The sequence below is a fragment of the Eutrema salsugineum genome, unplaced genomic scaffold (genome assembly GCF_000478725.1).
Source record: "Eutrema salsugineum unplaced genomic scaffold, Eutsalg1_0 scaffold_1, whole genome shotgun sequence".
Lineage (NCBI taxonomy): Eukaryota > Viridiplantae > Streptophyta > Magnoliopsida > Brassicales > Brassicaceae > Eutrema > Eutrema salsugineum.
The window spans coordinates 7,570,937-7,588,346 of NW_006256909.1; the positions used below are offsets into that span (position 1 = coordinate 7,570,937).

General features: G+C 33.9%; 3 protein-coding genes across 3 annotated transcripts; 1 reads left to right on the forward strand and 2 right to left on the reverse strand.

The window, feature by feature from the left end:
* Positions 1-8,479: 8,479 nt before the first annotated feature.
* Positions 8,480-9,065, forward strand: LOC18028339 (lipid transfer protein EARLI 1). The gene has a single exon (XM_006413591.2). It carries the CDS (start codon positions 8,507-8,509, stop codon positions 8,897-8,899), a length of 393 nt encoding a protein of 130 aa, XP_006413654.2. The 5' UTR covers positions 8,480-8,506; the 3' UTR covers positions 8,900-9,065.
* Positions 9,066-10,797: 1,732 nt separating this feature from the next.
* On the reverse strand, positions 10,798-11,407 carry LOC18028340 (putative lipid-binding protein AIR1). Its single transcript, XM_006413592.2, has one exon. The coding sequence runs from the start codon at positions 11,344-11,346 to the stop codon at positions 10,984-10,986; it is 363 nt and encodes a 120-aa protein (XP_006413655.1). The 5' UTR covers positions 11,347-11,407; the 3' UTR covers positions 10,798-10,983.
* Positions 11,408-16,133: 4,726 nt separating this feature from the next.
* LOC112081890 (uncharacterized transmembrane protein DDB_G0289901-like) lies at positions 16,134-17,366 on the reverse strand. The gene is made up of 2 exons (XM_024148747.1): positions 17,352-17,366; positions 16,134-16,940 (listed from the first exon to the last, which is right to left on the reverse strand). Exons 1-2 carry the CDS (start codon positions 17,364-17,366, stop codon positions 16,134-16,136), a joined length of 822 nt encoding a protein of 273 aa, XP_024004515.1.
* Positions 17,367-17,410: the final 44 nt, after the last annotated feature.

The following is a 17,410-nucleotide window of genomic DNA, read 5'->3' on the forward strand; positions in this document are numbered from 1 at the left end:
TCAGTCTCTCTCCTAATATCATCACACTCTGTAGGACTTGTGGCCGCAGGATTCCCCCAGGTTTCACTTGCCCGTGAACACATCCTCTCCCCATAAGAAACTAAAATTCTACTCAGTATGCATACACCCAAACCGTAACTAGCTCTCATTATATATATATATATATATAAGTCATTATATATATATATATATATAACTTTGTCACTCATTATATATATATATATATATAAGTCATTATATATATATATATATATAACTTTGTCACTTTTACTTTCTTCCAATAATTCAATAAAACATTAATAAAGTTGTAGTGGCCTATCCATTGTGTTTTTTATTTTTGTTCTTTGACCACACAAAACCATTGGTGGTTATAGATATCTCTATGGAAGAAACCATTATAAACAACTTGATACATACGTAAACTCAAATCGCAAACAAAATGATTTTATATTCTAATGTCTTTCTCTCTTGATCTCTGCTGCAATAAATCCTCACTACTCTTCTATATGGAGCACATGAATTTGCAACCTTAGAGACTGAAAGGACAATCGGTAATAAAAAACAAAATAATAATCCAGGATTAATTTAGTTGGATTAGCACATGCAGTTTATAAATCCTCTGTGGGATCTGGCCGTCGGCATCCCTTACTTACTTGAATTTTTTAGTTTTAGTTTTCGTTTTGCAAAGTTAAATTCAAATTAATTTATTTTTCTTATTTAGATAAAAAGGTACAAATAAATGTCGATTTTGATTTTTGATAACTTAATTTTGATCTTAACCACAAAACTTAATATTTAGTTGAGTGGATGATACACATAACACAAATTACGTCCATGATACGTTAACCGTACGTGGGTTGCTTCTCGAATAGAAGCTCTACAAATAGGAAGACAATTAATGTCACTTAATCTGTATATTTACACATTTGTTTTTGTTATAACGCAAACGGTGAAACATACTTCCTCCGTTTTAATAAGTGTTATTCTGACACATTTCACACAGATTAAAAAATTAATAAAATATATAAATATACACTTAATTAATATACACTTAATTAATATATTTTTATAACATTTAATTACAAAGATTATTATCTTTAAATGATAGATAAAACAGGAAATAATAGTAAAAAATTACATTGAAAATGTAGAATGACATTCTTTTTAAAACAAAAAATGAAATCTAAAACAATACTTATTATGAAACGGAAGAATCAGTAGATTTATGAAAACATTGTGTCTACTGATTCCAATGTTTTCTTTGATTACTATAATCAATACTAATATGTATCGGTTGCATGAAATGATTATACAAATCACATTAAAAATAAAAATGATATTAATATCTGTAACGAACGACTATAATCAATACTAGGCATGGGCACGGGACGAATACTTGCCATTTTTGGTATACTTGATACTTGACTTGCCCCGTTCAAGTATCAAGATATTTGTACTTGTACTTGACTTGTTAATATCAAGTACTTGCAATTTCAAGTACTTGCCAAATTTTTCATTACTTGCAAGTTACTTGGCTTGTCCTCTTACTTGTAAAAGTACAAATAGAATACTAAAAAACCTAAAATTTTGAGCCATATTTAATTAAAACCTACGATAATATTTAATATTTTGACCTTTAGATTTTTGGAAAGCTTTAGATATTGAAGTCTGGCAACTTATTTGTCTTTTGATAAGCAGACTCTTCTTTCATTTTTTGTGTTGTAATCGATGTGGAACAAAATTAAAAAAAAATCAGAGATTAGAAACGAGTAACGGGTCAATAAAACCAAGTAGTAACTTTTTTTTTAATACTTGATACTTGCCTTATACTTACAAGTAATCTTCTTAATATATTTGATACTCGACTTGATCAAAACAAGTACTTGGTTTTACGGGACCAGTACAGGTCAAATAACGAGTACGAAACGAGGAACGAGTACCAAGTAATTGTGCCCAGTCCTAATCAATACTACTGATTCCACAGAGTGTGTCAGTATCAGTCACAAGGAGGAGGACGAGATTGTCCTGGTTAAAGACGAAAGTACCCCCAAGAGTTGCCGGATTGATATGGAAGATGATGACAAATGATTGACAATGACACTTGCGCGCGGAATGTATTTCTACTGCACAGGATGATGAAGAGTGGTCGGCTTTGGATGGATTGACCAGGGTTAACAGTCTCTTGAGCATTCCAAGGTTCTTCTCTGGTGAGCTAAGATCAAATAGTTGGAGAAAATGGTTTTGATTTTTTTTTTCTTTCTTTGACTTGTGTGATCGCGAACAAAAACACTTGATACTATCACCAAGTTCTTTGTTTTCATATTCAACTTTTTCTTCTACTTTTTTTTTTGGAATTTCTTTGCATATATATAATGTTTTTCTCTTGTGTTTCTATAACATGTCAAACTGTTCACAGTACAGATATAATTCATCAAAGAAAGTTTTGTCTATATCGACCAAGAAACTATTGATATCGGATACTTTCATCCTTCTCTGTTCTTCATTACTTTGATTTGTAGAAGTGAAAAAGAAATGATCTTTCAATACTAATTATGTATTTTTAATTTATTATGTCATCGTACATATTTTTAATAAATTTATGATCATTATTACAATTTAAAATTTTATTACTTAAATAACTAATTATTGTTACTATATAATTTTACTTAAGTATACAGTTAAAACATATAATTTTATTTAAGTATAAAATAGAAGCATCCTTTTTTTTTTGACATCAAATAGAAGCATCCTAATTGAGAAATTTCGTTCATAAATAAAAAAGTTGTACTCTAAAATTGGAAAAATGAATAGCATAACTCCAAAATTATTATTATTCTTTTTTAATGGAGATGATTTGAGTTTTTGGGGTTGTGGCAAGACCTACTTATTATTGAACTATTTTGGTAATTGTCAATATTGTGTACTAATTTTATTTTATTTTTAGTGGTGATAATTTGATTGGTTTTTATTTTAGCGCCTAACCATATTCTTTTTTTCCACTAACTTAGTAAAACTCTCTTCCTTCCATATATTTTACTTGGTTGATGACTATTTATAACTTTAGCTAACGTTATAAATAGACTATCTAATAATAAGTAAATGTAAAACGTTTTCTAATATCCACACGTAATTATTATATAAGTACACACAACACTGATGAGTTTATTACTTTAAAAATTTTATCTTCTATAATAATAAAAAAAAAAAACACAAAATGAATCAGATCATAGTTCTGCTCATAGTTATAGCTATGCATTTTGGGTTGAATGAAAGTTGTCCAGACCATCGTGTGGTGATTACTAACCAACTCGGTAAAGGTCGTGCTCTCCAATATCGTTGCACTGGCTCACATGATGGCTCGAATACTGGTATCCGAACTTTAGCCAAGTTCAATCAGAGTTATCAATTTCTGTTTCGCGATTGGCCGACTAGTTGGACTGATGAGCAAAATAGATCACGTTTTGTCTGTGATTTAAGCTGGGGACCTCAAAATGAGAACCGTGCTGATAATATTGAAGTATACCGAGCAGCCATGAATCGTAGATGTGGCCTGCTACGTCAGTATATTGCCAGGGAAGATGGCTTTTATTATAGAAGCGCATATAACGTACCAGTAGGGTGGGTTCGCGGTTGGACCAAAAAGTAAGAGCATCATTATCCCTACCACCCATTAAGAGTTTTTTAAGAGTTTTTTATTATTAAAATTAGATTAAGAAACCTTCTTAAAAAATATTATGATTGTAATGGTACATTGCTAATACCCTAATGGGTTTCTTATATAATTTTTTTTTAAAGTAAACATAGTTATTTAATTATAACATTCAAAAGAAATACACAACTCACACATACAAATTTTATTTGTAAACATAATTAAAACAAAGTAAAAGCTCAATAATCGTCTTGGCTATCTCCAAATTTTTGCCATATATGCTCAACCAAATCCGACTTCAATTGGTGATGCACTTGTGGATTCCGAACTCTTTTTCGAGTATCCATCATATTAGTAATGTTTGATGGCATATCGGTTGAGAACGTGTCATCCACATTTCTATTTTCATTTTCTTCTCCTTGTTGGAAGTCTGAAACATCAAGCAGATTATATCTATCTCTTTCGTCTTCTACTATCATATTGTGTAATATGATACAAGCTCTCATAATCTTTCCTATTTTTGCCTTATCCCAAAAAAGAGCTGGGTTTTTAACAATAGCAAATCGAGCTTGTAAGACTCCAAAAGCACGTTCCACATCTTTTCGGATACAATTTGTGGTGTCAAATAAAAGTAAGAAAGTTACAAAGTCATGTGGTGTCAAATTAAAAATAAGAAAGTTAAAAAGATACAAAGCTGGTGTCCATGTTCTTCTCTCCTTTCGCTCTGCAGCCGGCTCTTCACCAAGGCTCATAGCTGTTCCACAGAAGACGCTGTCCTGCTGACTGTTTAGGAGATCGACGAAGTTTGAAGGCTGAGAGTAAGGAGTCGAAGAGAAATCCATAGAAAAAATAGACAAGAGAATGAACGAGGAAAGGGAAGGAGAAGAATGAACGAGTAGGAGGAGAGAAACAAAATGATAAGAAGGAAAGAGAACTAGATGATGCAACGAGAAGAAGGAGAAGAACTAGGAAAGAAACCAATAGAATGAACAAGGAAAAGATTCATGAAGCACCTCGCAGATATAGGGAGTGAAGGACAACCGATTAAATGGAGAAGAAGAACCATTCTTAATGGTTCTCCATTGATTACTAACCATTATAAAAACCCTTTCTAACCACATAGAAAAGACATGTACCTAACACTAATATAGCATTCATCAAGCAACCATTAATGACTAACCATAACTTTGCATTTATCTACCATTATCTAACACTAACTTTTCATTTATTACCAACTTAAAAGGTTTGAAGACTAACCTGAAGAGATGCAATGACAAGACGAGATGGTAGATGTGATGCGGAACCACCGTTATCATCTCCTTTCTCTGCATTAAAAAAAAGACACACCATTAGCCATTACTGAAAACAAAACAGAGTAAATAGAAAAACCCAAAACCTGAATCACAACTAGTAAAGAAACTAGCAAACACTTGAACTCTGAATCACAAAAACTAAAAAACCTATAAACTCAAAACAACTAGTACATAAACTAGCAAACAATTGATGTTTACATACTCGATCAATTCTACATTTCGATTAACAATAACTCCATTGACAACTTTACATATTTCCTAAACCTGCATCACAAAATATCAACAAGACACTCTAAATTTGTCAATGAAAACAGCATTTAAACCCATCGATTACATAAATAAATTCATAAAATGAGTTCACACAATCCATCAATTACATAATGTTATCATCGATCCCTAACTCAGTCGACGCTTAAATAGGAGAAAAATTCATAATCAAAACGATCTAAAAGCTCCAATAAACTATTCTAGAAAGCAAATCGAAGGTAAATCGGAAATATCAAATAACTAGAGGGGATGATTTTGTTACCTCGGAGATAACGAAGAAAGTGATCGGGATAAAGGGAAAAGAGAAGCCCAGGCGTCGTAGGCGTCTCCACCCGGAGGAGACAGGCCTCTCGCCGGATATTTCGCCGGAGATGATGACGATCACTCGATGAAGACGATTTCGTACTCAGTTTTTTTGATGCATCAAGGGTTGGTGCAAAGAAGAGGAAATGGTCGAGACTTGGATTTTTTTTAGCCGAAAAATGAAATTTTAGCCGAGAATTTTTTTGTGGGGATCACAATGCGCCACGTTAGCAACAAAAATCGATTCTTGTAGTTCCAGAATAAGAGCCGATTTTATTTCTTTTTGGGCTTGAACCAATATTAAAACAATATATTGGAATAAGAAACACACACCAGTCATCGCGATAATGATGGTCTAATGCTTAAATAATTTATTCCTAAGATTTATTTTAAAATAGATTTATATTAAACCGATGAAGCATAATACTTCAATCGGATTTTTTTTTTGATGTAAGTTTTTCTTTTTTTTTCTAAATTTTTTACAATGCTGGACGTTTATTTTGCATCTTATGAACTAATCAATAAGATCTCTATGCGATGTAATGTATAACCAAATATAATAATAATATATGATTTCTATGAATGTATATTGTTTCAATAAATCATATCAATATATATATATATATATAATTTTATTGTGTACTACTAATTCAGTTTTTTTTTTCTTTTTCTTGTCGTCGTTGTGTATAACAGTTAAATTAAATATAATAATAAAAAATCTAGACCCTTCCACTGTTGTCGCATATTGATGAAAGAAGGTTACTTTGATTTGAAAACAGAGCTTAAGGGGGTAACTTAATTTATGTAATTGGAAATGATTATGTTTGTACTCGAATGTTTGGAGATGTATCACTCAAATGTTTTAATAATTAAAGTATTTTGAGAAAAAAAAGAGAGACAGTAATAATGTACGAACCGTTAAGTTGACTTGGAAGAGAAGGGAAATTAATTGAAAACAAACGAAACCCAAATTTTTCGGTGCCATTCGTGTTCCTATTGGCAAACTTCCACACACAAGAAACTAAAATTCTTGTGTGTGAACACTTCCTTTCCCCACAAGAAACTAAAATTCTACTCAGTATGTATACACTCAAACCGTAACTAGCTCTCATTACCCATATATATAGAGCTTTGTCACTTTTACTTTCGTCCAATAATGCAATCAAAAACATTAATAAAAAGTTTGTAGTGGCATTTCCATTGTGTCTTTATTTTTGTTCTTTGACTACACAAAACCATTGGAGGTTATAGATATCGCTATGGAAGAAACCATTATAAACAACTTGATACATACGTAAACTCAAATCTCAAACAAAATGATTTCATATTCTAATGTCTTTCTCTCTTGATCTCTGCTGCAATAAATCCTCACTACTCTTCTATATGGAGCACATGAATTTGCAACCTTAGAGACTGAAAGGACAATCGGTAATAAAAAACAAAATAATAAAAAACGTTTCAGTCTCTCTCCTAATATCATCACACTCTGTAGGACTTGTGGCCGCAGGATTCCCCCAGGTTTCACTTGCCCGTGAACACATCCTCTCCCCATAAGAAACTAAAATTCTACTCAGTATGCATACACCCAAACCGTAACTAGCTCTCATTATATATATATATATATATAAGTCATTATATATATATATATATATAACTTTGTCACTTTTACTTTCTTCCAATAATTCAATAAAACATTAATAAAGTTGTAGTGGCCTATCCATTGTGTTTTTTATTTTTGTTCTTTGACCACACAAAACCATTGGTGGTTATAGATATCTCTATGGAAGAAACCATTATAAACAACTTGATACATACGTAAACTCAAATCGCAAACAAAATGATTTTATATTCTAATGTCTTTCTCTCTTGATCTCTGCTGCAATAAATCCTCACTACTTTTCTAGATGGAGCACATGAATCTGCAACCGTAGAGACTGAAAGGACCATCGGTAATAAAAAAACAAACATAATTTAGTTGGATTGGCGCAGTATATAAATCTTCTGTGGGGTCTGGCAGTGGGCATTAATTTCTTTAAGTTTTAGTTTTAGTTTTCGTTTTGTAAAGTTAAATTCAAATTAATTTCTTTTTCCTGTTAAAAAAACAAATAAATGTCGATTTTGATTTCTGATAACTTAATTTTCTTAACTATAAAACTTACTCCATCCGTTTCATAAAGAGTGTCATTCTGACATTTTTCACACATATTAAAAAAATTATTAAAAGTACAATTTTGTCCTTATTAATACATTAAATCATTTGTTTTTATCTAATAAATACATTAAATTAATAGGATTAAAACTGGAATATTATTTAAAATTTTGCATTAAAAATATAAAACAACATTTTTTGTGAAACAAAAATAAAACTTAAAACGATACGTTAAGTGGATGAGACACATAACACAAATTACGTCCATGATACGTTAACCGTACGTGGGTTGCTTCTCGAATAGAAGCTCTACAAATAGGAAGACAATTAAAGTCACTTAATTTGTTTATTTACACATTTGTAAGACAATTAATGTCGCGTAATTTGTTTATTTACACATTTGTTTTTGGATTTAACGGTGGATTAATTTGTAGAAAGAAATACTACAATGAGTAGTAAAAAATTTGTGCCAACTAATTCCAATGTTTTCATTGATTATTGTAATCAATACTAATACGTATCGGTTGCATGAAATGATGTTACAAATTGCATCAAAAATAAAAATGATATTAATATTTGTAACGACTATAGTAATTGGGTTAGACTCTTGTGTAGTAGATGCGTAAATGTACGTAAGATAGAGGGCCTAGCATTTGCCTAAATCTCTAAAACCTCATCTAATTATAGAAGAGTACAATTAGGTATTTCGAGTTAAATAATAAATGTGACAAAGTTTTATATTCAACGCTTCTCATGGCTCTATAAAATACCCACACAACCTTACCACAATCATCAACACTTTAATATCAACAAATATAAGAAAACATGGTCTCAAAGAGCTCAACCACCAATGGCCTCATCATCATCTTCCTCGTCGTTAGCATCGCTGAAGCTGACCTCTTCATGTCGCCTTCACCGGCTACGACCAATGGCTTCGGTACGTGCCCTAGAGATCCCTTGCAACTAGGTGTATGTGCTAATGTCGCTGGCCTAGCAAATCTTACAGCTGGCGACCCGAGGGCACGAACGTGTTGCAGTGCCATCAATGGCCTTGCGAACGTCCAAGTAGCCGATTGCCTCTGCTTTGTCTTCAGGCCACTTCCTTTGATTTTCGGTATCGATAAGGCCGTTAGAGAAATATTTTTTGCTTGTAATATGGTTTTTCCTATCGGTTTTCAGTGTCCCCCATCACCACCACCAACAGTAAGTAGTCCTTAATATCTCCTCATAAGAACCTTATCCATGCGCCACGCCCACCAGTATGTTTGCTTATTCATACAGTGTTGATGTGTGTTTTGTTGTTAAACAGGACGTAATAAGGAATATTACATGTCGTTATGTGTACGAAGAATAATAATTGAATAAAGTGTATTACTTTTGTCTTGTTGTCCCCCAGCACAAAAGTCAGAACAAATTGCGGTTGTGATCTAATCGTATGTATTATTGTCCACAAGGACCACAACACATTGTTTAGTCTCTTTTATTATTTTTATGGTTTATGAATATGAATTATTCAAAATATTAAGAATAGTTAGTAATTTTAAAACGCTTTAAAATACTTGATAAATCAGATTAATATATTATTATTCAAAATGTATAAATTAGTTAATTATTTAATTAATATCCCTCAGTAAAAAAGGACATGGACACACACACACATATATATATATATATATAACTTTTTTGGGTTAAATATTTCTTATAACATATATGTGTTCACCCGTCATTTTCGTTAAATGAATGATAGACAGAAGAACGCGATTCCATACTCTGGATTTATGAATTGAAGCATGGGGTTTAGTTTTCTATTCCAAAAATTATGAAAGATGCAATTGACATTTCCAAATCGGTTACAGAAAAAAAAATAAAAGCAATTGACATTGGTTTCCTAAATTAAATGTGGTCCAGGTAACTAAAAGATAATAGTCGCCATTTTCTATGTATAGTGCATGCCATTGACATACTCCGAATCCGATATATATGGATATTGTGAATGTTTAAAAGCCTACGGACTTGAACTAGTCATATCTTGATTGAACCAGCCCTCATTAACTAAACTCTAGAAATACCATTTTAGGTCTAGTTCTGATAACGGCTAGTGTGGCAGTTTATTTATTTATTTTGGTTTCCCAACAAATCAAATGTATTAAACGGCAATATTTTGTGAAAGTGAAATTACATATAACACGAAAGATATCAATACTAGCCCAACGAGACTTTAAAACCAATCTACTATAAACATTTTAGGTTGATGTGTGTGTCACACACTCAATTGGATTTATGCACAATTAAAACAACCTGTTATAGTTTTTGACCAACCAGTTTCTATCCTTGCACAAAGTTTATAGATTACAAGAGATCCTTAACAGAATTTGTTTTCAAAAAAATTCAAACACGTATTCTCCAAGACACCAAAAAAGCTATTTCTGTTTTCTATGGTCGGCCAACCCTAGCATCACACGTTTGAGTCCTATGTATACGTGGTGTCTTTCAAGGTTTGTCATGCACCCTATTGTTGCCTTAGAATGGTATGAAAAGCGATGGATTGGTCATACGCTTCAACATTAAACACTGTCCAAGCAACTATATCGCGCCATCAGAGATACTCTCCTTGCACCTAGAAATCTTGCAGGTCCCTCTTGCCACTTTGGTTCTCCCATTTGTAATGTAATCTACTGATGCAGTTTTAATATCTCTCGGCTTTTTACTTTTTTTTGGCCGAGAAATTCCTTCGTTCCTTATAAACGATCTATGTAGGCAACCTCCCTTTCTTGTTGGTAATATATTATTCACATTAAAATGAGAAAAGAACTCCAACATACTAACTTGAAAATCGGCACACTTATTTTAGTTCTTTGTTAAAGTGCATGTGGTGGCAGCACAGCAATAATTGAAATTGTTTTTTCAGACATCAACAAAATAAATATTATATTTCGTAAATACGTTAATCATAAGAAAACAATCAAAGACAAATAGAGGTGACCTTCAAAAAGGTAAAAGACAAATAAAGGTATACCTGGAACAAAAAACATTATAGTAATTTTTAGAATATATATTAATTAACGTGTTTTCTATGATATTATATATATATTCATCCAAGATTACATATACGTGCATCTTACTTAAAGAACATAGTACTGGTCCACTGGAACAACCGAACAGGTGAAACACCATTTTATATCAAACATAAGATAAATACATAGTTATTTTATTTAAAAAAAAAAAACATAGTTGCACCATGAACCGATATATATTACGGAACGCGTCTGCTTATTTTAGTGATTATGCATGTTGTGTACTTATTAGTTGCAGATGAGACCACCAAGTGGTACTTGTACAGCAGGACAGAGACTGAGAAGCTGATTGAGTCTCACTCTGACGGTAAGGAGGCCGAGAACGCTGATTTTAGCCGCGTCACAGGCACACTTAGCCGCCTCAGCACCACCAACCCGAGTCAAGAGGTTGCAGCACTCGGCCACATTTCGGGGGTTGAGGATAACAGTGACGAGGCTAAGTATGTTGACGCAAACGTTGAGTTCGGACCGGGTAAGTGGACACACCGGATGTTGGGGAGGCGTCGCAGGCTTGGCCGAGGCGAAGCCTAGGAAGACGAGGTTGAAGGTGAAGTAGAGAGCCAAGACAGTCGTCATTTTCTTGGAAGCCATATTGTGAAAACGCTAAATAAGATTTTGATGATATATTGTAGTTGGGAGAGATAAAGGAGTGTGAGTTATTTGTATTGGGTGTGAGGGTTTGTATTTATAGTGTTTAAGAGTTCTCTAGCGAGACGTTAGATGAGAGTGAGACAATTACTGATCTATGGTAGAATAGCAGAATCGTGGAAAATATTCGCCGGTTTTCCATCTCACCGCCGTTTGATTTAATTTAAATTTTCTTCTAGCAAACCAACATACATTTACTTTAATATGCAAATTTGCAATAGCTTTTTAGTCGTAACAGCTTATTCGGTTGCATGTAAATAAATACCTGAAATTCTATTCCATAATGATTCTAAAAAATATGGCTTCTACTATTCTTTGCCGATATCATCTTTCACCGTCATTAGTTTTTTTTTTCTTGAAATTTCAAATTTATTGCTCAACAAAACAGTTAATTTATGTACAAGAAATATGAACTTCCAAAAAAATGAAAACCATATCTTGATTTTCAGTAGTAGGGAGTAAGCAGAAACTAGCAACATAAGCTTAATCTTTAAGTTATCATCCTCTTTTCATACAAATGCCTTGGCAATTCATCGAACTTATGTGGGGATTTATAATTTTTTTTTTTGTTCTTTAGTTTTATCTACTTCGCGGAAATGATGATGCATAAAAGATACGATTCAAATCTGATTCTTAGGAGGCAGATAAACCAATGTTTCGATGATAGCCTGATAATACCGCCTTCTTTCTTGAAGGTATTTTATTAATAACTCTGCTTACATTTTATTCCCTCTCAATCTTAATTTAATAACCCTTTTTCAAAAAAAAAAAAAAACGAAAATACGATTCAAGAAAAAAAAATCGATCCAAAGAACCTGCGGAATTGCTGTATTATTCTTGGTACCATTTAGTTAATCATTTAGTTAGTGAAATACTTAGCAACAGTTTGTAGCTTTTGGTCCCTCTACATGTAGCTCGAGTTGCAGCTCATTCTAGAAGAAATTAGGTTTGGCAAGTACAATTAATGATACGGACGAACATTTCGTCAAAAACTCTATAGTAAAGTTGATATTTCATATTCATGCACATAACTTGATCACTAAGAATATATGGACTTTTTTTAGCCAAGCCTAGATAACAGAAGAAAAATAAAATAATAATTATTATTTACTAATAATAAAAATTTAGCATTTCCATCCAAAATTTTATTCAGATCTATAATTTTTATACCGTAGTGTAAATTGTAAAGTTATCGGCAACTAGATCTAAAAAACGACATTAAAGTTTTCTAGGTTAAATCTTGGAACGACACCATGAAATATCTAACCGACCAATTATACCATATGGACTGAATTAGTGATTGATCTCGTGCCAATTACCGCAAATATTGTAGTGTTTAAGCACCGATTAGTAGTGGTGGTGACAGATTTGGATTGAATCCAACACCAATTAACCAGAAAGAGGTAATTGAACAAGTGGTAGATAGTCATATTGTAGTGAATCTCTAAAAGAGATATAAATACCAACGACCTTATTTCATTTTAACTATTCCTCCAAGTTTCACATGCCCATGACCACTTCTTTGCCCTTTTACTTAATTAACTACCTCAATAAAGTAAAACCTGCTCACTTACCAATAAACTATAGCTAAAACGTCTCGCGATTTTTTTTCTTTTTCTTCCAACACTTATGTATTAAACACCAATAAAGTTGGTAATGTGATCACACTAAACTATTTTAGTTCAGAGATATTTCTAGAGAAAAAATTCAAATAAAATGAATGACCTGCTACGTAAAATAAAATCTCAAACAACCTGGTGGGAAGTTCAAGTATGGTAACACACTCATTGCTCACAAGACGAATACACTTTTAACCAAATTTCACAATGACAGAATAGAAATTTATAATTCTCTTTGTTTTCAGATATGGCTGAAACAAAGCGTCCCTTTGATTTCAAGTAGGACACAATTGACTTCCAGCATGATACATGAAATGAAAAGAATATAAAGTAAACACAAAAGATAGGCATATCTTACTAAGTCATTTTTACTAACAGATACATCTGACTATGTAAAACACCACGCATTTATCAGTGAATTTCAAACATACCCATGAAAGAATGTGTATACAAGTTGCAGCATGAACCGGTATTCGGCAACCTGTCTGCTTATTAGTTCCAATCATTTTAGATTTTATCCAAAAAAGCCTTTTTGGCTATTGATATCTTTCAACTTTTTTTTTTTCATTTATCTTTGTTTTCGTCATGAATGTAATTTTGGGCATTGATCTGGTCCAGCCATTAACCACTGCATTGTGTTTCGACCAACCTTAAACCGTCAAATCAAATTTGGACCAGTTACTATTTCATCTCTGGGCTTGACATATTTAATCTAATATGACGAAAATGTTAGTAACTAGAAACAGGTGACGCACCACGCATTTGTCACTAAATTTTAAACATATATAGAAGATTTATATAATGTTAATATAGTTGCAGCATCTAATTGGATCTAAAAAAGTCTAAGGGTTTGTGTTTGTAGACTTATACTGTTTTGTGTTTAGATGAAGGTTTTGTTGCATACTTGTATCATATGCTACCATAGTTCATAGAATAACGTCTAGCTAAATTAAGTTATGTGTGATAGTAAGGTAAATATATGTAAATAATAATAAGTCACAGAATCAACTTTTTGGTCCCTCAACACGCAGCCCGAGTTGCAGCTGCCAAAAGATGTAAACTCTTATCATTTGGGAAAAAGAGGTTTGGCAACGAAATTAATAATATGTACGAATATTAGGTAAACACTTAAGTTTTAAATTAAAGTTAACATCTCATAATGCTAGGCCAACCCCCAAATTAGAGGAGAAGAAAAGGGAAATTGTTGTCGTTCTTAGGTTTCAAGAGATTCATCCAAGAGATGAATATGATCAAATCGATTGATCAATTTTCCTAGAAAAAATATATAACTGCATCAAATTGCTAGCAAGATTCTTTTTTCTCGATGGTAGATTTGATCTATAAAAAGATAGAATCAGTACGTTGATTAAGAACTTGACTGGTTCATCTGCCCCGATCTGGCCATACTATCAATTTTACGGCATAATCGTGCTATAATATCTATTTTATTTAGCAGTATATACAAACAAGGCCTCAAATCTTTGATCAAACTTCTATATTTTTAATTTGGATAGTGTAAAGTAACTGAATAGTCTGAATTTCGTTTCCAAATATATAGCTAGTTGTTGACCAAAAACAAAAAGTTACCAAAAAAACAAATTCATTATTTATTGATTTAGTGATATATTAGTAGATTTAATTATTTCTACTTTGCTTATAATATTCAAACAGTGCTAAGACTTGTATGGAAATTAGAAAAAGAAAATTAAAGAGTGGACATATGGAACAAGTAATTAAAAATTTAAAACCAATAAATTGTCAATATATATAGCCTAACTATAGAGACGTGTCTGGCAAGGTACCTTCGAGTGTCCCCATCCCTAAGCTTAATTTATCAGTGGCATTCAATAGAAAAATCCACAGTACTCTTAACTAATTTCGAATTAACGAGCTTAATCCATTTTTGGCTAGCTATAACATCGGACCAAAACAAGTATCCAGTTGACCAATACTAACTGTTAGTTTTCAACTCAATATCAATTGACAATAGATTAATTAATGTTTTTTTTACATATTACTCATTGTCTCATCTAACTTTCCGTGTTAACTACCAAACAGTTAGTGTATTAGCTGGTGAGGTAATTATGCATATCAGGATATGCTTTTCGTTAATGAAGAAACAACAAAGAAATAGCCCAAAACAAGTCAGTTGGCTAATAAGAATGGTTACACTACTTGAGATACACTTTATAGCAGGAGGGATTTATATAGAAACTTAATCATCGATTACATGATACATATAAATCAATGCAAGCTGCAGAACAAGGTTGTGTTCTAATATAGACCACGAATTTGAGATCGTCGAACAACACGTTAACATTATCACAAAGTAAATAAGTCATGTAAAATGGAATAAGCAAAAAAAGAAAGAAAAAAATAGGAAATGGAAATCATGGCATGTATAAACCGACCAAATTAGGCCAAGTCAACGATTTTTGAAAAATGACGTGAAATGAAGCCACCTAATTAGCCTTAACCAGAAGAAGAGAGTTTGGCAATATAGAACAAGTGGCAAAATTCAAATTTATTGACGCTCCAAAAGCTGCTATAAAAACCAACAATCTCAGTACACTTAGAATCCACCAATTTCCGTACACATTTCATTTTGTGAGGACAACGTTTGCCTACAAACAAGATGGCTCCAAAGGGTTCAACAAAAACCTTACTTTTTGTCCTTGCATTGATCAGCATCCTCTTCCTCGGCCAAACTGAAGCCCAGAACCGGCCTACTCCCCGACGGCCTCCACCACCACCTCGACGCCGTCCTCCACCACCACCTCCACGCCGTTCTCCACCTCCACCTCCACCAGCGTGCCCACCGTGTGTTTGTCCACTACTACCACCATCTCCATCAAACACCTCACCGCCAACCCCTCAGATTTCACCAATAACATCACTGCCGCCTCCACCGCAGACTCCACCCCAAACTCCTCCAACCACAACACCCCAACTTCCTCCATCAAACAGCCCATCGCCAACAACAGAGGAGATTCTACCAGTGCGTCCTCCAACTATACCACCACAGATTTCACCAATGCGTCCTCCGACGAGAACACACAGTCTCCTCCCCAAATTCCTCCACGCACACCAACAGTGCGTCCTCCGACCAGATCACCACAGTCTCCTCGTCAAACTTCTCCAACCCACACCTCCAGTGCGTTCTCCGACCAGACCACCACAATCTCCTCCAACCACACCACCAGTGCGTCCTCCGACTAGACCACCACAGTCTCCTCCAACCAGACCACCAGTGCGTCCTCCGACCAGACCACCACAGTCTTCTCCCCAAACTCCTCCAGCCACACCACCAGTGCGTCCTCCGACCATACCACCACAGTCTCCTCCCCAAACTCCTCCAGCCACACCACCAGTGCGTCCTCCGACTAGACCACCACAGTCTCCTCCCCAAACTCCTCCAGCCATACCACCAGTTCGTCCTCCGACTAGGTCACCACAGTCTCCTCCCCAAACTCCTCCAACCATACCACCAGTGCGTCCTCCGACCGGATCACCACAGTCTTCTCCCCAAACTCCTTCAACCACACCACCACAAACTCCACCAGTGCGTCCTCCAACCACACTACCACCACCACCGCAAAATCCACCACCTCCTCCACCAAACTCCCAGACACCACCACCACAGCCTCCCACATGTCCCCGGAATGCAGCACAACAAAGGGCATGTTCTAATGTTGTAAGACGTTTTGGAAATTTCCTAAACTTTGGAAGAGCCCAGCCATGTTGCACTCTCATCCGCGATCTATCTGATACTGATGCAGCTACTTGCCTATGTGGTTTAGTGCAACCACAAGGACCACGACGTCCCACTCCTTCTCGCGATATCGTTATCCTTTGTAGGGCTTGTGGCCGCAGGATCCCACGAGGCTTCACCTGCCCATAAACAATCTCCTTGTTTCCCTTCGAATTACATCAATACACTAAAACTTACTCACAGCTTAAACCACAACTATATATGGTTGTGACTTTTTTACTTTCGACCAATAATTATATAATAAAACATTAATAAATTCTCCGTTTTTGCATTGTGTCTTTGGTGTTCTAATCACTCTAGTTAAACTATTAGAATTTTTCTTTCCAACAATATTGCATTATGCATTAATGGTAAACTGGAAAACGGTAATACAGTTAGAGTACAAGGAAAAACTACTAGGCTACATATTCTTAAAAATGGTAATAAATTTAACTTTGTTACAGGTAACAATTACATCAAAAGTAATATTTTAAAAAAAAAAAACTGAGTAAATTTTTATCATAACGATATAGAACGTCAGATTAAAAATGTATTGATAGAAAAACACAAGACATTACATAGAGAAAAACCATTTTAATATATCAACTTTATACTTAGTTCCAAACTCTTAGCCTAT